Source organism: Siphateles boraxobius, unplaced genomic scaffold (assembly GCF_051911475.1).
Source record: "Siphateles boraxobius isolate OS27281-9 unplaced genomic scaffold, OSU_SipBor_1 5, whole genome shotgun sequence".
NCBI classification, from domain to species: domain Eukaryota; kingdom Metazoa; phylum Chordata; class Actinopteri; order Cypriniformes; family Leuciscidae; genus Siphateles; species Siphateles boraxobius.
In genome coordinates, this window is record NW_027509141.1 from 7,739,066 (window position 1) to 7,761,675 (window position 22,610).

The 22,610-nt window shown below is 43.2% G+C and overlaps 1 protein-coding gene across 2 annotated transcripts in view; it reads right to left on the reverse strand.

Moving 5' to 3' along the window:
* Positions 1-22,610, reverse strand: part of LOC143711244 (protein FAM107B) — a 62,501-nt gene that overhangs the window by 15,397 nt on the left and 24,494 nt on the right. Inside the window, exons 1-2 of one of the 2 annotated variants that reach the window (XM_077202571.1) lie at positions 19,215-19,686; positions 8,115-8,346 (exon numbers count right to left, since the gene is read on the reverse strand). In XM_077202571.1, coding sequence (XP_077058686.1) covers positions 8,115-8,346; positions 19,215-19,293 — 311 coding nt within the window. In that variant the 5' untranslated portion in view covers positions 19,294-19,686. Of the gene's footprint in view, positions 1-8,114; positions 8,347-19,214; positions 19,687-22,610 lie in introns of those variants that run through there. The other variant, XM_077202570.1, reaches the window with a different exon arrangement.

Sequence of the window (22,610 nt, forward strand, 5' to 3'; positions counted from 1 at the left end):
CTGAGAAGGATGCCAGGCGAGTCCTCAGAGTCACCATAGGCATTAGCTCGCAATGAGGGCATCCGCCTTCGACGAGAGCGAGAGCCGCATGATCCTCACCCAGGCAGGAAGCGCAGATGACATGACGGTCCCCGTCGCTGAGTGTGGCTCGGCACGAGCCGCAGGATCTTTGCATCTTTAAAAAGACGCTTGCTCTTTTAGAACAGATAGAAAACAGAGATAGAGTGTGAGTCGCAGCGGCGAACACACACTCAGCAGTGAAAAGGATATGAACGCCGGAAAGCGTAGCAGGTACGGCAGCTGAAGGCGGCGAGGTGCAGGCCAGCGACTTAAGGCTCGAAGGCTCGTCCCGCAGAAGGCTTACAATCAGACGGCGCGGCTTCTCACTCTGGATATAGCGATGCAGTAGTGCTTCGCTGAAGAGTTGAAAATCAGTTTGTATCAGCCTGTCGAGCGTATTTATAGGCCAAGGCCACGCCTATTCTGGCGGGACGCGACGAAATGGGCGCGAAGCACCCCCATTGGATGTCATGTCACGCAGGGCCTCTCTCGATAGGCTTGCTGCTGTGGCCGCAGGGCAGCCAATAGGCGCGCGAGCCGTCTTGCCTATGTCTGCACGCTGCCGCACAGCGTTTTACATTAATCAAAATTAAAGGATAATTTTTGGCTTCAATATCTCGTGGAAAAGAGGTTTTCCCCATAGCGTAAGATAGTACGCAGTACGAGAGATACTCTCGTAAGAGAACAATAGACCACAGTAGAATGTAAAAAAACAAAGATTAGAATAAAACAAACAGAGCAAAGGAAAGAAAAGGAATAGAATAGAAAGGAAGACCACTGTAGAATGTAAATATCAAAGATTAGAATACAGCACACAGAGCAAAGGAAAGGAAAAAATAAATAAATAGAATAGAAAACATGCAACTAAAAATAAGAATTAAATATCACAATACAAATATATCAAAAACATGGTAAAAACGAACAAAGAATAAAATAGCAAACAGAATAAAAAAAGAATAGAGTAGATAAAAGGCATAAAACAGAATAGAAAAAGGTAGAAAAAACGAAAAAAAAAAAACGAGAATGGAATGGAATAGAATAGAAAACACATCATTAGCTGATGCAGGCTAATACAGCAGGTGGCAGTATTGTCTTTTTAGTGTCACTAATCAGATAAGTTTGCTTTGTAAAACTTGTTTGCTTTTTTTTTTTATAAAAGAAAAAGTGTGAATGTACAAAAAAAATGTATTATGAAAATCTGTTATATTTGTAGCCTGTGAAAATATGTAGAGCTGTTTGACTGTAAAACATGGCAGAATATCCATTAGTTTCCTGCTGTTTTAAACCTTAATGTTGCCAGTGACTTTCCATCTTAGTCATAGTCAAGGCTAATAACTTTTACAATGGGCTCATTTTGACAGACCTGACATCAGAATTATGTGCTTGTTTGTCTAAGTGCAGCTTGGCTGAATAAATATGATTCTTCCATCAATTCTGACCAATGCTGCCTAAGCTCTCACAACCGTTTCTTCAAGGTGCCGAGCTGCTGTTAACACACACATGATAATTATTAACTTAAGTGCCAGGATAGACATATGCACACCCACACTCACACATACAGACAGACTGATAATTAAATTACGTGTGAGCTTGTTCTCTCCACAGGGAGGTGGCGCCACGGGTGCTGAGAGGAGGGGAAGGAAGTGTGTGTGTGTGTGTGTGTGTGTGTGTGTGTGGAGTTCAGCAGATGTGGGAGTCCCAATTAGCATCCCAGTTAATTTAGATGGTGTCCTTCAAGCTGAAGAGACAGCCAGACAACAACAAATAAACACAAGGGACATTTAATGAAGATAACAAGAGAGACATCAGGCCCCCGGGCGACTCCTGAAAGCTCCTCATAATAATAACACGCTGCTCTTTAGCCCTATCTCAGCTCTTGGCTATGAATACTCACTTGCTGAACCTTTGCTCGGATCGATGGCATCGACCTGTTCCTGAAATGATCCATAGATGGTGTCTTTTTTCCTATCATGGCTAACAGTGACATATGAGCCAAATTTGTCTCCTCTTTTAGTGCCCTCTTTTAGCATCACTTCTCCTGACTGATTTCTTTCAGTGTTTAGTTTAACTTTTCGTTAAGAGCTCTGCTACATCACTGCCACATAGAAGGCTTATCTAGAGAAGGCTTGAGAAAAGAGGCGCTGCTCTGAAAGGGACCTATTTCCTCTGTCACCCTTGCGCTCACTGTGCCACCTTTGATGCCCACTGTTATCTGTGTGGATGTGAGATCCCCATCCCTTTCTCTCTCTCTTTTCATGTCCTCCACAGACTGACTGTCTTCTGCGGGGTCTCTCAGCACCAAAGAGGCCAACAGTAACTAAAAGATACTTGCTTAATGGCCGACACGGCACTGTGCCAGAAAGCTCTCTGTGGCTTAAAGTGTTTGGTAGTGGAACAGAGTGCACCCACTAATGAATGTACCCACACAAACGGTGACTTTTTCTCTGTAATGAAAGCCTCTAATAAATCGGCCCTCCATTCATGCTGTCTGCAACTCTATCGGTTCCTATTAGTCTTAGCACATGAGATAGCTGGATTAGTACTGGTACTACATGTTGGTCAAAGTCAACGGTGTCCAATCCTGCTCCTGAAGGGCCACCTTCCTTAGAATTTTTCTTCTCCGGCAATTATTAAAGTGTTGGGGAAGCTATTTTAAAACGATAGCCTGAAAAGCTATAATTGAAAATAGCTAAAATACCTTGATTCAACCTGCTAGACATACTGCAACTCCTCCTCTTACCAATGGAACATTTTTAAAGTTATCAATCAACAATCTGACTTGTAATGAGGTTTGGAATTATACATTATATGAAATGTTAATTCAATCATAGGCTCGTTCCTACGTTCGAGAGCTTGTGCGCATATACGCACTCTTCAAAAACAGTGTTTTAAATCTCTTGACAAACCAAAAGACCTAAATGACATTTGTATATATTCATTATAAATAAAAGATACAGATTGTTCTGAATGTCAGCCTGCTTCTTTGCCCAAGATAAGTATTTATTAAGTCCAGATGTCATGTAAACAAGAAATTATGCTTTTAACCACAGGTCGAAAGCTGTCATTCCAACCACACAACTTTGCGATGTTGTTTGCGACTGTTCGTTGGAACTATGGTTTCGGGAAACAAAGACTCATTGAACTATGCTGACATAGTTGTTGGCTAACAATGCTTTCGGCATACGCACCCCTGGATGATGCATAGAAACTCCCACCGACCACTGGTCAAGATGAAACAGAGGCTCTGTCCCAAATGGCATGTGCACTTGCATCCTTGCATATAGGGATGGCCCGATACCATTTTTTTTCAAACCGATACGAGTACGAGTATTTACATTTGTGTACTTGCCGATATCGAGTACCGATACCGATATTTCTACTGCAAAAGTAACTATAGGCTCCCAGAAAAGAAGACAGAAGACTATTTTAGAACACAGGTTAGAAGACTGTTTTTATTTTCTTCTCTGCTTGTTTTAACAAGTCTAAAAATAAATAATAATGAGTAAAATAATAAATGTATTAACACACAAACCACTGTTAATTTAACATAAAAGCAAGCAGTTACTGCGTGCATGGTCTGACATGACTGAATGCGCCCAAAGTGCGCTCCCTTAATAGTCTTAAAAGTCTAATTCCTAAAAAGCTGACAGTTCATCGCGATCTCACACATCTGTTATTATCAATGAAGCTGACTGCACAATGAATCTTTCATAATATCCACACTTTGTTTGTTATAATTAGAGGATTTGCCAGCATACAGAATTCAGCACTGAACAAAAAAGTTTTGAGCAGTGAGGGGAGTCTATCTTAAATGCTTCTGATTAGCCATTGCGTTCAAGAAATCAACACACATGTCTGTGATTGGCTACATCTCTCAACGCTGCAAACATGTTATAAATAGAAACTCTGGCCTGTAAATCGTTTCTATTTTGTTTTAGTTGTTCTTCTTGCTTTTCTGCAACAGATGAATGAAAATCTATTAGTTTTAATATGTTGTATTCATAGATATTTCTAGTTTGCGGGAGTCCCGCAAATCGTTTTATTCTCCCGGAACCCGCACACACAGAGTGAGTGCATTACCGCCCGCGCCTGCGCTCGCGCTCGGCCATCAGATCTAGTGCCGCGCCGCACTCTTTTGCGTTGGGAGTGCACGTCCCTATGCCTCAGTTCACCTCGACAAAGCACTCGCGGCGGCCAGTTTCGTTTCGCAAAATGTACGTGGTATCGGGGCGTGGTATCGGCGAATTTTTATGAGTACGAGTACGAGTATATGAGGACAGTATCGACCCGATCCCCGATGCCAGTATCGGTATCGGGCCATCCCTACTTGCATACAATGGCTGCTGCATGTGTGTTAAGTCCACAAGACCTTAGGACAGGGCTAGAGGGCCATGACCTGGAGGGTTTAGTTTCAACCCTAATTAAACACATCAGAACCAGCCAATCAATGTGTTTAGGAATACTTGATCATTACAGTCAAGTGTGTTCGGTTTATTTGACTCTGCAGGTCGCGACCCTTTAGGAACGGAACTGAAAAGCCCTGAAACACACTGTTTATCATTCTGGGCTTCAGAAGGGTGCTCACGAGTGTCCCCTTTGCTATCTGCCCTTAATCCATACGAGCTCCGCAGCAGACTTCTACCCTACAGTCAAAGCAGCTTTATGTCATGAAAATATAGACTCAGTGGAAGACCATGAGAGGTTAGGGTGCTGTTTGGGACAGGGACACTGTGATTTAGCTAATCTATGTGCATGGAAATGATTAGGAAGCCATGATGGATAGAGACCAGTCGGCAAATTTTGCCAGGAAACAGATCAAAAAACAACCTACAGGATCCTGGTTTAAGCCCTTTGGCAGTGCATTTTCACAATAGTTGCCCAGTTTCACAGACAAGGCTTAAATGTAGTCCCAGACTAAAATGTACCAGTAATGCTTTTTCTAAGGCACGTTTATAAAAGCTACTTAAATGTCCTAATTTATCTAAGGCCTAATCCTGGCTTAATTTAAACCCTGGAACCAGTCTCCCATTCATGAAATGACCAGGCTGATTCCTGCTTATCTTCAGTTGGAAACCAGCTGAGAACTGCATGAGGATATGCCACATTTAAGCCAACCTGGAAAGTTCCTAAATATGATTTTTATAACTATGACATGGCAGGCATTCAGGTGATTTTGGTCAATTGATAAAATGGATTTGCTGGAGAATTTTATTTTCATATTTACTTCTGGATGTAAATAAGAATAAAAAGATGGTTTTACTTTATTTTGATGGTCCCTTTAACACATTCTATGAGCAACGTTACATGTCTAATAACTCTCAGTAGAGTGTTAGTAGAGCATTAGTAGACTGGTATGGTTAGGATAAGCTAACATGTAGCTGCGAAGTTCCTTATAGTCAGTAGAATGTCTGTTGGAGAAGCATCACAATAAAGTGTTAGCAGATATTAAGCAGACGGTCTACTAATACTCTAGTGAGAGTTAGTTGACATGTAGCTGCAAAGTTACTTATAGTCAGTAGAATATCTGTTGGAGGAACAACAAAATAACGTGTTAGCAGATATTAATCAGACAGTCTACTAATACTCTAATGAAAGTTAGTTGACATGTAGCTGCAAAGTTACTTATAGTCAACAGAATGTTCAAAAGGGACCATCAAAATAAAGTGTTACCAAACAGGCTAATATTAGGTGTTTAATTAATGTTTTATATCTGTATTTCATACTTTTTCTGTTGTCACAGAGAATGATGGGAAATTTAATTTACTCAAATTTGTTTCCTCATAAACCAGCTGAATGAGCTCTGGCTAGCTATAACTGAGCTACAAACAAAATGGTCACATCAACATTATAATTAGAATACTTATGATAAGTCAAACAAATTGTTATTCATTTTTTGTTTTCATTGTTATCAACTTGCATATACAATCACACCAAAATGATTTGAATGCACCAATAGCTGCAAGGAAAAAAGGATTTAGCTACACTACAAGAATGCTAAAATGACTCAGAATGCCCTTTTGCCCAGTTCGGAAACTGATGTTTTATCGCAGTACAAATTAGCGATGCTACTTTTAGGCTAAATACTGCCATGCACTTAACACTTGCATGGATAACCAGAACAAGATTATGAAGAGGAGTGACAACAGTATGTAGCCACAATATGTACATGGACTTAGTTAATTACTCTCCAACATTGTTGTGCACTACAGACCTGTTTCTGTCTAAAATCTCACAGCTGAAAATGACAACGCACTCAAGAGCACTCTGAGTTCTTGGGTTTGCTGTGTCACAGGATCTGTGGCATAAACAGCAAAGCTCTATCGTTGGCCACTTTAGATAAGTGCTCATTTCCCCTGTGTGAAAACACAATGCAGGACCCGCGTGGGATGTGAACACTATATCTCTGATTGGCTGAGCCTTGCGTTCTTTAAATCTTAAACCTCCTAAACTAAAGTGTCTAGGAAAGAGAGTAATGGAAAGAGGGGGAAGGATAAAGGGGCTCTGTTGCCACTCCTGAGGGCTTTAGACGCCTCTGCTAAGACAGAGGGAGTGTGTTCACCTTTACCACATTTTCTGGTATTAAAGAAGTGGGGGGTGACATTACTAAGCAACTGTGCAATGCTAATCAAAGTCCTAGCACAGACAGCATGGAATCTGAGGGGAAAAAACTGAAGACCCTCTGTTTCAGTACTTGGAGAATTTGGTTTAATTTTTACTTACTGATTGATTGTTGCTGAAAACAACAAAAATTAATGACATTATTAAGTTGGTTTCACTTTATTTTGATGCTCCCTTTCACATTTTGTTGACTGTAAGTAATGTTGCACCTACATGTCTACTAACTCTCATTAAAATATTAGTAGAGTATTAGTGGACTGTAGGGTTAGGGTTAGAATAAGTTGACATGTAGTTGCAAAGTTACTTATAGTCAGTAGAATGCCTGTTTGTTTTTTTGTCCAGATGTGTTGAGAAAGTAAGTACCCAACTCGTGACCATCATTCCAGTACATGTTTGTCCTGTCCAAAAACACAGTCCTAAGCATATCCTTAACTGCAAATTAACACGCCGTAAAATAAGAGGGAAAAAAGGTTGATACTACTGTTGTTTAAACCCTAGCATCTCTAAACCTTAACCCTAACTTCTATGTCCTGATTGGTTGTTCCAGGATCAGCATGTCCTAATCTCCAACTCTGGTTGAACTGTAGCTATGTGACTTATGCATTTACACTTTTATCCAAAGCGACTTACAAAACATGTATTACACAGACTGCAACCTATGGTTAAATATCTTGCTCAGGAGCACAGAGATGATAGCTCATGTCTTGCAACGGACTTCTGATTATCTGTCTTAAGCTAACTAACGGTGCTAGTTGAAACTAACATGGTTTAAAAGGTTCCACACATGCTAGAGTGACATAATATGTTTATTTATTTATTTACGTATTTACTAGTTGCCATATCAACACTGCATAGAGTGAAAAAAATCAAGAATTTTTTAAAGATATCACTGAACATTTATTTAACCATAGCAAAAGTACATTTCTTTCTGAAGTTAATTTTTCATCTTAATTTTAGTGTTAATTTAAAATCAAACAAATCTGCTATTATTTTAATCTCTAATATTTGGATAATTGATTAGCCAGGTTTAAATCCAAGTTGCGCAGGTGGTGGATAAACTCTAACATGCTGCTAAAGCTTAAACTATTCTTAAAACTATGCCATTCCATGAATACAGAGATGTAACATGTAACTATGAATGTGGCAGTTGACCGTGAGGAACCGCCGCCTTACTTTCGTTTTGTTGTTTGTTTTATTAATAAAGCTATGTTGAATGATCACCAATTCCCGCCTCCTTCTTCCCTGAGCTTTTAACTTTGTTACATTGTTAACATAGACAGCAACATAGTGTCGGCCCAGATCCGGGCCACATCTGGTATGCTACATCACCTATACCCCCAGAAACATTTAAAGATGTTTCCTCATGCTGTATTTGAGTATAACTTGTCATTTAGCAGATGAGTGTGTATATACTGTACACTTGTGTATCCTCATACCGTTTTTGGTTCATAAGCAACTCCCGATGAAGCTCCTGGTGGCTTTTAGAGGCTTTCACAGGATTAATCAGCTTTTTAGGCTTGATGAGATCATCATCCGCTGTCATGTAATCAGGCTGAGGAGCGTAACTGGCCAATGGGGGGATCTCGCGACGAGGGTAACTAAATGGATCCCTGTCCGGGGTTCTCGGCTGATGAGGCTGTTCCCATTGAATATCGGCATACGCTGAGGCTGAGAACAGAGAGAAAACAATGTGAGAGGAAGGATTTTATTGAAAGGAAGTAACATTTCCCTTCCTGACTTCTTTTAACTGCGAGAAGAAAGGCAGAGATTGACGCAAAAGAAGAACATAATCAACAGCAGTAAGTGGGATGGTGGAGCATAAACAACCCTCATCAGAGAACACTACTTGTCTCTGCTCCAGTTTAAATGATTCCATGTGAGCCGGAGCAGGTTTCCTGAAAGTAGCAGGTGGACATTCAGAGTGTTAACGGTCCTCTGAGTTTGGGAGGAAATTCCTTACCTTCATTTCCTCCAGATATTTGGAGAATTCTTGCACCACCAGACCACTAACACACAATCACACACAGACGATGCACTGATGTGAATGATCTTTTCTGACCCCAAAGATAGTTTACTTTAACTCATTTTTAAAAAAACATTTCCCTTTCAAGGGAACTTCGAGCTGCGTCAAACGCTGCGGGAACGCCCCTGCGTTGTGCGTCATGAAGCACGTATGGAATCAGCCCAATGGAGAGATGAAACGTCATAGGCGGGTGACGTCATCGACCAGGAAACTATAAAGCACCCCAAAAACACAAGCGCATTAGCTTCTGTGCTTTCAGTCGCGCTACATGTGAATCTGTCCCTGTGTGATATTGTCTGTCTTACATACCCTGCACCACACAAACAATTTATCCCTATATATATATATATATATATATTGAGAGATTATGGCGGACGAACAGCAGTTTAGAAAGTGTGTTCCTCCCTGCTCGCGTTATTTAACGAGCGGGGATACACATGATCTTTGTGTTGTTTGTTTGGGAGTTCAGCATGCCCAGTTTGCTCTCGAGGGAGCAGACTGTGAGCATTGCGAGCGTTTGCCGTTAAGGACGCTCCGCTCCCGCCGATCGCTCTTTGAGGAGAGCGGTTCGGTGCGCGCTCCCCGCGGTTCGGGTCCCGCTTCTGCCGAGGCAGAGCGGCGGCGCTTATCGTGGGGATCGCAGATGGATCTCACAGCGGGGTTTGAGACGGGCTCTGCCTTATCTCTCCCTTCACCTGTGAGATCCAGTGCCTCAGTCCCGGGTTCGGAAGCACGCGCTGCGGTTTCTTCCGCTCGGGCTGAGGCACCAATGCTGCAGCTATCCAGTTCTGAGGAACTTGATGTTGTTAGTGTTGAGGGAGATGTGGAGGATTCGCCACCCCACACTCCTGAGAGTGATGAGCTTATGGAGGTGTTAACAAGAGCTGTTGAAAAACTTAATATTGAATGGCCAGTGACTAGACAGGAGTCTGTTTCTAAATCAAAGTTGGATGAGAGATTTTTGCCGTCACGTGTGCAGCCTCCACGCCGGTGCCTGCCGTTTTTCCATGATCTCCACACCGAGGTGTCGAAATCATGGAGAAAACCGGTGTCATATAGAGTGTTTAGTCCCCAGACTTCAACATACGCTAATATTATGGGAGCCAAGGCTCATGGTTATGGTGCTTTGCCTCGTGTGGAAGAGACGCTTGCGAGCCATCTCTCCCCCGAAGCAGCATCATCTTTTAAGGCACCGGCATTACCCTCCAAGCCTTTAAGGAACACTTCGGCTTTGGTGGGTAAAGCATATTCGGCAGCAGGTCAGGCTGCGTCATGTCTGCATACTATGTCAATCTTGCAGGCATACCAGGCTGATCTGCTAAGGGACATGAGTGAGAGTGGGGAGGTCAGTACTGACGTAGTTCGCGAACTGCGTCAGGCTGCTGATTTATCCCTGCGTGCCACCAGAGAATCGGCCAAATTAATGGGTCGTTCTATGGCAGCTCTGGTGGCCGCAGAAAGACATTTGTGGTTAAATCAGACTAATATTAAAGAGAGAGAAAAAGCTTTTCTTTTAGATGCTCCTCTTTCTCCCATGGGGTTGTTTGGTGATGCTGTGAATTCAGTTATCGATAAATTCCAAGAAGAAAAGAAACAAACTGCAGCTTTTAAAAAGTTTCTTCCCCTTAAAGTTCATGTCCCTGGGGCTGCTGGGCGGGAGCAGCCCCGGCCGTCTTCGAGCTCATCACATAGAGCGCAGCAGAGGCAGAGTGTCGCGTCTCGTGCTCCCCCTGCTGGACAGTGGGCTCAGCCGCGACACTCTCAGCCGAAGCCTTCTCCCAGTAGAACTGATCTGAGGACAGTTATATTGGCTAAGAAGGCTTCGGCTAAGAAGAAGTCCTGACGCCAAGCCGTTCAGGATGCTGAGGGTGGTCCCCACCGAGGCGGAAAGGTGTTCACCTCTTTTTACGGTGCCCATTCCTCCTCGGTGCCCTCAGGGGCTCGTTCTGCCAACCCCGCCTTTATGCCGGGGCACAGACGATCCCAGCGAGCGCTTTCCCGAGGGACGCTCGCTCCCTCTGAGGAGGGTCTCAGAGCGGTCAGACCAGTTGTTCCCTGCCGGTGCGCCGTTACAGGGCGCTGCGTCTGCTGCTCAAGTTACACCAGAGGCCAGTCTCGAGAGGCTGGTACCCTTAGTAGAATTTCTGGCAGAGTGGAAAAGCCTTCCAAAAATATCTCATTGGGTCCTGCAGACAGTAGAAAAGGGTTATGCTATCCAGTTCAGGTATCGTCCACCAAAATTCAGAGGGGTTCTGCACACAGTGGTGGGCCCCGAGCAGGCTCTGGTATTGGGACAAGAGGTGAAAACGCTCCTTCAAAAAGAGGCTATAGAACGGGTTCCTCCTCCCAGTTTGGAGTCAGGTTATTACAGCCGATATTTCATCGTTCCAAAGAAGGATGGGGGGTTGCGTCCAATTTTAGACCAGCGCATATTGAATCGCTCGGTAGGGAAGCTAAAATTCAAGATGCTCACTATCAAGCAGATCGTGTCTCAAATCAGGTCCGAGGACTGGTTTGTCACGATAGATCTGAAGGACGCATACTTCCATGTGTCCATCCTTCCACAACACAGGAAGTTCATGAGGTTCGCCTTCGGGGGCGAGGCGTACCAGTACAGGGTTCTTCCGTTTGGCCTAGCTTTATCTCCCCGCACTTTCACGAAATGCATGGATGCAGCACTAGTGCCTCTGAGGCTTCAGGGCATTCGTATTCTCAATTACATCGACGATTGGTTGATTTTAGCTCAGACCGAGCAGATGGCGGTTCGGCATCGAGATGTCGTCCTCGCTCATATCAGAAGGTTGGGGTTGAGGCTGAACGCAAAGAAAAGTGTATTATCTCCTTCCCAGAAGACCACTTTTCTGGGTGTCGTTTGGGATTCGGTATCGATGCGGGCGCGACTCTCTCCGACCCGCATCGCTTCGATTCTCTCAGCTGTGAAACAAGTGAAGCTAGGCCAGCTACTCACTGTCAAGCAGTTTCAGAGACTGTTGGGTCTGATGGCAGCAGCGTCCAACGTTATACCTTGCGGCCTGTTGTACATGAGACCGCTACAGTGGTGGCTCAGGACCAAGGGATTCTCCCCGAGGGGAAATCCGCTCCGCACGTTCAAAGTCACGCGGCGCTGCCTTCGTGCTCTGGTCATGTGGAGAGAAACTTGGTTCCTATCCAAAGGTCCTGTGCTGGGGGCTCTTTGTCGTCGCATAACGCTAACGACGGATGCTTCCCTCACAGGGTGGGGGGCGGTCATGAGTGGTCGCCCAGCCCAAGGTCTGTGGCAGGATCATCATCTTTCGTGGCACATAAATTGTCTAGAGATGTTGGCTGTGTTTCAGGCTCTGAAACACTTCCTAACAGACCTGAGAGGCCATCATGTGTTAGTTCAATCAGACAACACGTCGGTGGTCTCTTATATAAATCATCAGGGGGGCCTGCGGTCTCGCCGGCTTTACAAGTTGGCCCGTCAGATCCTCCTGTGGTCCCAAGGGAAGCTACTATCTCTGAGAGCAATGTATCTCCCTGGGTATTTGAATGTGGTAGCAGACTCCCTGTCGAGGCAGGGGCCGAGGCCAGGGGAATGGAGACTCCACCCCGAGGTGGTGGAGCTCCTTTGGTTGAGTTTCGGTCGCGCCGAGGTGGACCTATTCGCTTCCAAGGAGACCACTCATTGTCATCGGTGGTTCTCCATCACTCTTCCAGCCCCCCTGGGGTTGGATGCTATGGTGCAGCCGTGGCCGAGGTCACGTCTGTACGCCTTTCCCCCGATTGCTCTGTTACCAGGAGTTCTGGAGAGGGTCCGCCGGGACGGGGTCAGTCTACTACTAGTAGCCCCGTTCTGGCCGGCCCGAGTATGGTTTGCGGACCTGATTTCTCTCCTGGACGGTTCTCCTTTGGAGCTCCCGGTCAGGAGGGATCTACTCTCCCAGGCGGGGGGCACGATACTTCACCCCCGCCCAGAATTGTGGAAACTGTGGGCTTGGCCTCTGAGGGGGCCCAGCTCATAGACTCCGGTCTCTCAACCGAGGTTGTTGAGACCATTCTTAACTCCAGAGCTCCATCCACGAGGAAGCTTTATGCCTTGAAGTGGAAACTTTTCACTTCTTGGTGTGGAGAACACCTGCAGGACCCAGTTAACTGCCCAGTGGGTGCAGTGCTGGAATTCCTGCAGGAGCGCTTCTCCACAGGGTTATCCCCCTCCACACTAAAGGTGTATGTGGCGGCACTAGCTGCTTACCACGTCCCTTTCAGTGGAGTTTCTCTTGGGAGACACCCGCTTATAACTCGTTTCCTCCGTGGCACTTTGAGGCTGAGGCCAGCAGTTCGTACGAGGGTGCCGACTTGGGATCTGGCCATTGTATTAGAAGGTCTTTCCCTAGCTCCTTTTGAACCTATCGAAGAAGTTCCCGAGAAGTTTCTCACTTTTAAGACTATCTTTTTGCTTGCTATCTCTTCACTAAAAAGAATCGGAGATTTAGAGGCTCTGTCGGTTTCACCCTCGTGCCTGGAATTTGCACCTGGCATGGTTAAAGCTTTTCTGCATCCTAGACCAGGTTACGTTCCTAAGGTTCCTACTAATATTGTTAGACCTACGGTTCTGCAGGCTTTCTGTCCTCCTCCATTTATGTCATCGGACCAGGAGAAACTTAATTCACTCTGCCCTGTTAGGGCATTAGACGCTTATGTCCATAGAGCTGCCCTGTGGAGGAAATCAGAACAACTTTTTGTATGTTTCGGGCCACCCAGGAAAGGGTGTCCGGCGTCTAAACAGAGAATGAGCAAGTGGGTGGTTGAGGCTATCTCACTTGCTTATGAGTCGGCTGGCCAGCCTTCACCTTTGGTTGTCCGAGCTCACTCTACCAGGAGTATGGCTGCTTCTAAAGCTCTTTTGTCGGGGGTTTCCCTGAGTGATGTTTGTGATGCGGCTGGATGGTCTTCACCGCATACTTTTATTAAGTTCTATGACCTAGACTTAAGCTCTACCCCTGGGGCACAGGTGCTCTCGTCCTCTGTGCGCTAGTCTCACATGACGGTCATTTGGTCCTATGGCGACGTGGGTATTCGCGTTCCCGCAGCGTTTGACGCAGCTCGAAGTTCCCTTGAAAGGGAACGTCTCGGTTACGTATGTAACCCTAGTTCCCTGATAGGGAACGAGACGCTGCGTCGCTCCGCCATACTCCCGGCACTCCCGTTAGCGCTTCCTTCAAGCCTATCAGAAGCTAATGCGCTTGTGTTTTTGGGGTGCTTTATAGTTTCCTGGTCGATGACGTCACCCGCCTATGACGTTTCATCTCTCCATTGGGCTGATTCCATACGTGCTTCATGACGCACAACGCAGGGGCGTTCCCGCAGCGTTTGACGCAGCGTCTCGTTCCCTATCAGGGAACTAGGGTTACATACGTAACCGAGACGTTTTGCTCTTGTGTTTTTGTTCCCCTGAAATTGAATAAATAACACACTCTGGCATATTTCACTCTAAAAATCAAAAGAGAGAAGAAATATTTTGCTTAAAGAAAATGCAGTGTAGTCAGTATGTTTAGAAAAGTAGGCGGATATTAAATTAGTATTGGTTCAGACAAATTTGTAATTCATCACCACTAAACAACAAACTTGTAGGCCCATAATGCAAGCCAGCTCAACTGCATAAAGACACTCCTCTCAGGATAGGACAGATTAAAAGTGCAGTGATCCGTGTTAAAGTGACAGCAGATCAGGTGTCATATGCATTGAAGCTTGCTCAGAACAATGCTATGCTTGGAGGAGGAACCAGAGACAGTCTCCACCATTCAATATTCAAAAAGCTGAGCTCAATTCTTAGCACTTCTCAATCAGAGTGCATGAGAAGAGTACAGGGGTGAAATGATGTTGATGATGACAGGAAAGATGATGAAGGGAATTCATGCATGTGAAAGTATTTGTAGCCCATAGGTTATCAAGTTTACACCAAAGATTTTTTTCAAACAGGTAATTAAAGCTTTCCCCCTTTTTTTTTAAAACCTTTTCTAAGTATTAAGTTATAAAATAATACTCTTGCGTCTCTTGCGCACTAAATCCTTTTTTCTTATATTCTCAGTTTATTTTATCAGTATTATTATTGCTCATACTCTCTGTAAGGGAACAAACCATCCAAAGACTATACGTATCACTTCACTCAATAGCACTTCATGCTACAGATGAATGATAAGAATGATATGCATGCAACCCACAATACATTATGTGGCAGCATACATTTGGGACAAACACCACATTTTCTTTCAGAAAATGAAAAAATAGTTTTAGATCTACAGAAGTTTTATATATTGCACAGTTGACGACTGCTCTCGAAATTGTTGTTTTCACTTCCTCTAATGGCAAAAGATAAACACAATTTTGCTAAAATATTAAAATATGAAAATGTCATATGGATCAGAAAAAATTAAGCTAAAAGTAAATCTCTCACAGTCCATTGGAATAACCTTGCTGATATGGACCTTATTTTGTTCATACCGAATGCTGTTGATCCATTAAAAGAGATATTTCATGTTTATGAGGATTGTGAATCTATAAGCACTGATTGGTCAGAGAGCGTTTTGGCACAAGGAAGTCAGAGAGTATACACAGTATGTGGGCTTAGGTAGGAATAATAAAAAAGTCATATGAAATATAAATATTTACATAATTATTACAAAAAAATATCGGTAACACTTTACAATAGGGTTTCATTAGTTAAAAACTTCAGTTAACATGACCTACCAATGAACAATACTTCTTCAGCATTTATTAATCTTAGTTAATATTAATTTTTAACATTTATTAATACGTTATTAAAACTAAAGGTTGTGTTTGTTAACATTATAGTTAATGCACTGTGAAGTAACATGAACAAACTGTATTTCAATTAACTAACATTAACAAAGAATTAATAAATACAATAACAAATGTATTGCTCATTGTGAGTTAACTAATGTTAACTAATGAAACTTATTGTAAAGTGTTGGCCAAATATCTGTCTCTGTGAGACAGTTAAGTATATTTCAAGTGATCTTGTTCAGTGGACACTAGAGTTAAAGCCTGTAACATCACCAGAATATTTTTCATTTGGTTTCCTTTCATGATTGTGTGTTCAAATATTACTTTTTTTGCAAATGAATGTGTTGCAATGTCTGCCTGCTGTTAACTGAGTAAACTGTGTTAGCGTGTGTGGCCCACTTCAATGTTATGTGCTGCGAGAATGTTGCGTCATGGTTATGAAATACAAATGATATCTGTGTATTAATCCAGAGCTTACAGATAAAATTCAGTATGGGATAAAAGTACATACACATACACATATACACAAGCGCTGCAAAATGTTTTGTATTGCTACATAATCCGTGTCTCTGGAAGCCTGTCCTTGATCTGATCGATTAGGGATCAGTAACATGGTGAAGAGCAACAGACGGTGGACTGTGTCTGCCCTGAAAGTGAATATCCCTCTATTATGGGCATAATGTATTTATCAACATCCCCCACATACCCTGGAGTCACACAGACAGGAAAGGCAAGGGCTTCTGCTGATCAGATCTGAGTCTATTTCCAAGAATTGCATGATACATTGTGGGGTTAATTCGATTTTGTGTGGTGTCTGTTTGTGTGGCTACAGCAGGTGTTTCCTTATATACCCAGCATAACCAAAAGTAATTAAGTAGGACTACTAAAATTAAAAGTGTGCTAATATACTAACCCTTTCAAGAAAGTACAGTACCATGGCAATGCTTTGAAATACAATGGTCCTAAATAAGTATTTAGACACTTCTGATCATTTCAGAATTTTATTGCTTTAGCTTACAAAACACCAGACAAAGTGGCAAATAAATGATGCTCTTAGAACTGCACTTTTCTTTGATATTTAGTGGATGTATGGAGTCATTTCCCCTCAGAATCACACAGGTGTCCTGGCAGAGTATGAACAGATATCCACTATTATTTTCCGATCAAAAACACTCTGAAATGTGCCTTAAGAATCTGAATTCATTTAGGATTACATGAAAAAGAAAAAAAAAGTTAAAGGTGTTTCATCCTTGGTGTATAAGCCATTCTTTCAGCCAAAAAAAAAATCCAGGTTCTTCCCAGGCCTTCTGAAGCTAAGTGTTGTGTTTTTGTAAGAAACATATACATTTATAACTTTATAAACTATAATGACTGGCTTCTGGTAACAGCTGCACGCAAGTCTAGTTCCGGCGGAGGAGTGACCTCTGACCTGACGCATGACGTATTGACGAAAACAGAAGCGCAGAGGATATAGCAAAACAAAACACCGCTCAAGAATTAGAAGTCTAAAACAAGATTTTTTAAAGAAAAATGTCGGAGGAGCTTGAGTTTGTTGCCCAGCCCTGTTTGTTTGAACCGTGAGAGGCATTCAGAGGTCACTCCTCCACCAGAACTAGACTCGCAGACGGCCGTTAAAGGAAGCCAGAGATTATAGTTTATAAAGTTATAAATATGGATATTTTTCTTACAACCCAGACAGCAACATAGTCTCTGCCCAGATCCAGCCCACATCTGGGCCGTGTGGAATCTATATGTACCACATGTGTGCCGGATTTGGGCCGACACTATGTTGCTGTCTGGGAAAGAAGCATTGCTTCGCTTCAGAAGGCCTATTAACCCCCTGGAGCCATATGGAGTTCTTTTATAATGATATAAATGCGTTTTTCGGGCTTCAAAAACTCAGTTACTATTCACCCCCATCATAAAGCTGGGAAGAGCAAGGATATTTTACAATTTAACTCAGATTTTGTTTGGCTGAAAGAAGAAAGTCTTATACACCTGGGTTGAGGGTAAGTACATTTTAATTTTTGTGTGAACTATCCCATTAAGGCAATACTGGTAGCAGAGTTTAGATTCCTCTGCATCACATCAAATGCAGTATTGTCTTGTTGATAACCAGGCATTCAGTATTAAAAATACCATTTTTGTTTGGACAAAAAAAATCCCCTGTTACATAAGAAGTTAGTTTGTTCCCACATTGGATTGTATACAAATAGAATGCTGACAGTTGTCATGGCGACGTCAGCATTCTCAGAGGATGCCCTGGGATCCCATTCTCCCATGGGTGGGTGTGTTTGTGTGGAAGTGCGGTGCCATTTCCCATAATCCCTGCTGAATACTAGTCCTTGGCAAGCCATAAAATTTAGGCACAGCTCTCAGACAGGGAATTAGCATTATAAAGGTGCCCAGCAAGAAACAACGCAGCAGTCTCTAAGGACAATAGCACAATATAACCTATTTCAAGCATCTAAATCTAGACTGGAAGAGTAAATAAAAAGAGTTATCTTTTTCCTAAGCTATTTTATTTCAGAATACTTGAATACAACAGAATATAATAGAATCGAATGGGATAGTTCACTCCAAAATGAACATTCTGTCATTTTTTTCACTCTTGTGTAGTTCCAAACCAGCATGCATTTCTTTATTCTGTAGAAAACACAGAAAAATATATTTAGAAGAAAAACATACAATGAAAGTCAGTGGGGTGCAATGATGTTTTGGACCTCACTGACCTCCATTTCATGGGCTAAAACAGTTAAACATTATTCAAAATATTCTTACGGTTCATTTAAATCATTTAAAGTCATACGGTTTTGGAACAACATTATGGTGTGTAAAATATGTATTGTATTCATTTTTGGGTGACTATCCCTTTGAGGTTTAATTCACATAGAAATTGCTTAATAGACTTCCAAGATATGTTGGTGAAGGGCGTGTTTGTTTAAAAGCTGGGTATTCTGAGATGGATGATTTAAGATAACTGTTCAAATACACAAAGCAGGGTTTATTGGTGTCCATCAGGCAAAAATACCTTGTGGACCTTGTGCTTTTCAGCTAAAACAAACATAAAGTAAGATACTGCTGGTAAAACATTACAACAACAAAATTGTGAAAGATGATCCTGCTTGTCACTTAACCTATGCTACTGACACCTAAAAAATGCCACACGTTTACCACAAGCTGACAAAAATACAATTCAGAAAATGTCAAATGGTGTATTTCTAATGGCAATCAAAGAGTTTATCAAGTCTGTTGCCTCACTGTGCAGCAAAACTCCATGAGTAACAAGTTGCTCGGAGAAAGCAAGGCTTCCTGTTTCTCACCAAACTGATTTATTTAAGTGTCATTCATGTCATTCTTTTGCCTTCTTAGTTTGTATTTTATATACTACACCTGCTTGCTCTTAAAACATTATACATTTAACCCTGAAACAAATGTTTAAAGCAGGCACAGATCTTTTTTGTTGTTGTTGCAAAGCATAACAAATGCATCAGTGTGAATGTATCTTGATATAAAACAGTTTGTGCATCTGTAATTACTATATTGTAACTGAGTTGTTACATAGTAATAATACACTGAAACTCAATAAATACTACAAATCTATTAATTCATTCTATCTTATCCTTGGTATTCAAATACAGACCACTAGTAATTTTTTTCTGCACAATACAGCATCATCAGTTCAGCATCCTGTAATCTCAGCCACAGTCTGTTGTATCTCTCTTACCTGATTTAACAAGTACATCTCTGGGTCTGCTGGGCTGGCCCTCAGGGGGATACAAACTGTGCTCAACTCTCTGGTCCATCCTGCGGTTGCCTTTGTGTTCGTTTATGTGTGTGTGTGAGATATCCTACATGTTTATGTGAGAGCCGTTTCTTTTGAGTTTCTGCTCTTCACACACATGGCTCCTCTCTCACAGTGTAAACAGTCATGTGACCACTGGGCATCAAAGATACGCCCCTCCTGCTCCTCCCAACTTTATTTTTTACACACACACACACACACACACAGACACACACACACACACAGACACACACACACACACACACACACACACACACACACACACACACACACACACACACACACACACACACACACACACACACACTCACACACACACACACAAACACGCACGCACGCACGCACACACACACACACACAGCCCTCCTCTCTCTATCTTTCTCAGGAGTCCGATGGGATTAGTGGAGGGCTTAATCTCTCCCTCTCTCGCGCTTCTGCTAAATCTCACATTAACTATTAGACTACCAAAAAACTCATTCACTAGGCAATACAAAAATTTAAAAAACACACATACAGAGTGAATCATCTTACGATCACGCAATGTTCATGTTAACATTCAAGATTACATAAAACAACATCTCTGGACGTGACCATCAGGCTCATTTTAACTTGATAATCCATGGAATGTTTTTTTTTTTCACACTGGAAATGGGGCTTCTGTGGGAGATTTGTTAGTTATATAAGAAAATAATTTTAATATTAAAACTAATATGAATATGTTATGGTTGGATGATAGTTATAAAATTGCATATCATGGTATGAGGAATTTCATATCATTGTAAGAGTATATCACAATATTTGTATTTTTGTCAGAAAAAAAAAGTTTTATATAGGCTATTAAATAACCATGTGTTCTTGGTGCAAACCAAAACAATGAAAGCAATCACGATATTTTCTATTTTGTGATTTTGCTATTGCGACTGCTTTACGGTCCGTGACTTTTTTTTAAATTAAAAATAAAAGACTCAAAACTAATTTTATAAAAACAGACACTGCAGTTCTGACTCTAAATTCTGATTGGATGAGCTTAGTACTTAGTTTGTTTTGTTGTGGCTTGTTTTCGTTGTGTTGTTAACTTCTGTTTGCTTTTTGAAATTTCGTTGTGTTGTGCACTACTGGGCCACCATAGGGCCAAATCATTCGAAGCTATTGCAAATCATCAGATACAATCATACCTGTGATCAGATTAATTAACAACTTAATAATTAATAAAGAATAAGTACCATCTACTAAGTATATCCAATCTTACCTGCATACATACAGTGAACTCACGTTAAGCGGTATGTAGCCTATTCTATATAGCAAGTCTTAACAGCTTGATTGTTATATCGTCGAAAAATGTAAACTATATTATCGTCAGGGATATATTAAAAGTTGTATAGTGCATCCTAATTTATCTGCATACATAGAGTATACTCATATATAGCAATACTGTACTATACTGTACTATAGCTGTACTATATAGTGTGATTGTTTATATATCGTCGCAGAAATGTAAACTGTATTATCGCAAAGCTCTATATATAAAGTTGGATATATCCAAGTGTGTTCACATACATACAGTGCCCTAACATCAAGCGATACAGGAAACCTTGTCTGACTGATTTTTTATTTCGGCATAAAATATAACTATATTATCACCCAGCTCTTTATAAAAAGGTACATATATAAGTTCTGCATACATACAACATACATATATATATACACACAAGCCAATTGTCACGGTTTGGGTTTTGTTTCTTGTCCCTGGTTCTTGTCTGTCATTTGATCCCCTGTTCTAGTCATGTGATCTTGCCTTGTGTTCCCCTGTCTGTTGTGTCATTGGTTGATTGTTTAAGTCTTCCCAGGTGTTTCCCGTTAACCACGCCCCCTTGTTATCCTGTTTAGATCGTTTGCCCCTGTATTTAGCCCTGTGTTTCAGTCCAGTCTTTGTGAGTTCTTGTATTGTTGTAATGCTGTATGCACGCTGTCCTGTTCCTGAGTCTGGTTACCAAGTCTGTTTAGTTTTGAGTTTATTTAAATAAAACACTGCTGCACGTGGATCCTGCTTTTGCCTCTGCTTCAGCTGCAGGTAACAGAAGAACTCACCGCACCGAGATCCAGCAGCAGCCATGCCAACCCTGAGCCCAGATATCCAAATCTTGCGTCTCTGTCAGGGTGATCGATCCATTGAGGACTACGTGGCAGATTTTGTCGAACTGGCACATCTCGTGCAAATGAGCACCGAATGCCTGATGATCTTTTTCCGTGGAGGATTATCAGAACCACTCTGGTCTGTGATGCCTGCCCATGATCCACACGGCTCGTTGGAAGAATATATCGACCTGGCTCTTTTGCTGAGCGGTTCTCCGTTTACTGTGGGCGTGGAGGAAAAGGAGCTCCGTGAGCCCGTAGTACCCCCTCAGCCTGTTCTTCTCATCACTTCAGCCATCAAGCTAGCCATGGCATCAGTCTATGGGCGTCCAGGACTGATGTCCACCGTGGCACAGCCACCGCTGATGTCAGTGTTGAGGGCCAAGAGGACCGTCGTTCAAGGGGCCAGTCTTCCAGAGACCGTCCAGCCAGAGACCGTCCAGCCAGAGACCGTCCAGCCAGAGACCGTCCAGCCAGAGACCGTCCAGCCAGAGACCGTCCAGCCAGAGACCGTCCAGCCAGAGACCGTCCAGCCAGAGACCGTCCAGCCAGAGACCGTCCAGCCGGAGCTTCACGTCAGCCACGTCCAGCCGGAGCTTCACGTCAGCCACGTCCAGCCGGAGCTTCACGTCAGCCACGTCCAGCCGGAGCTTCACGTCAGCCACGTCCAGCCGGAGCTTCACGTCAGCCACGTCCAGCCGGAGCTTCACGTCAGCCACGTCCAGCCGGAGCTTCACGTCAGCCACGTCCAGCCAGAGCCTTTACCGCTGGTCCCGTCCAGCACAGAGCCTTCACCGCTGGTCCCGTCCAGCACAGAGCCTTCACCGCTGGTCCCGTCCAGCACAGCGCCCTCACCGCTGGTCCCGTCCAGCACAGCGCCCTCACCGCTGGTCCCGTCCAGCACAGAGCCTTCACCGCTGGTCCCGTCCAGCACAGCGCCCTCACCGCTGGTCCCGTCCAGCACAGCGCCCTCACCGCTGGTCCCGTCCAGCACAGCGCCCTCACCGCTGGTCCCGTCCAGCACAGCGCCCTCACCGCTGGTCCCGTCCAGCACAGCGCCCTCACCGCTGGTCCCGTCCAGCACAGCGCCCTCACCGCTGGTCCCGTCCTGCACAGCGCCCTCATCGCTGGTTCCGTCCAGCCCAGCGCCCTCTCGCTCTCGGAGACGGAGGAGGAAGAGGACTT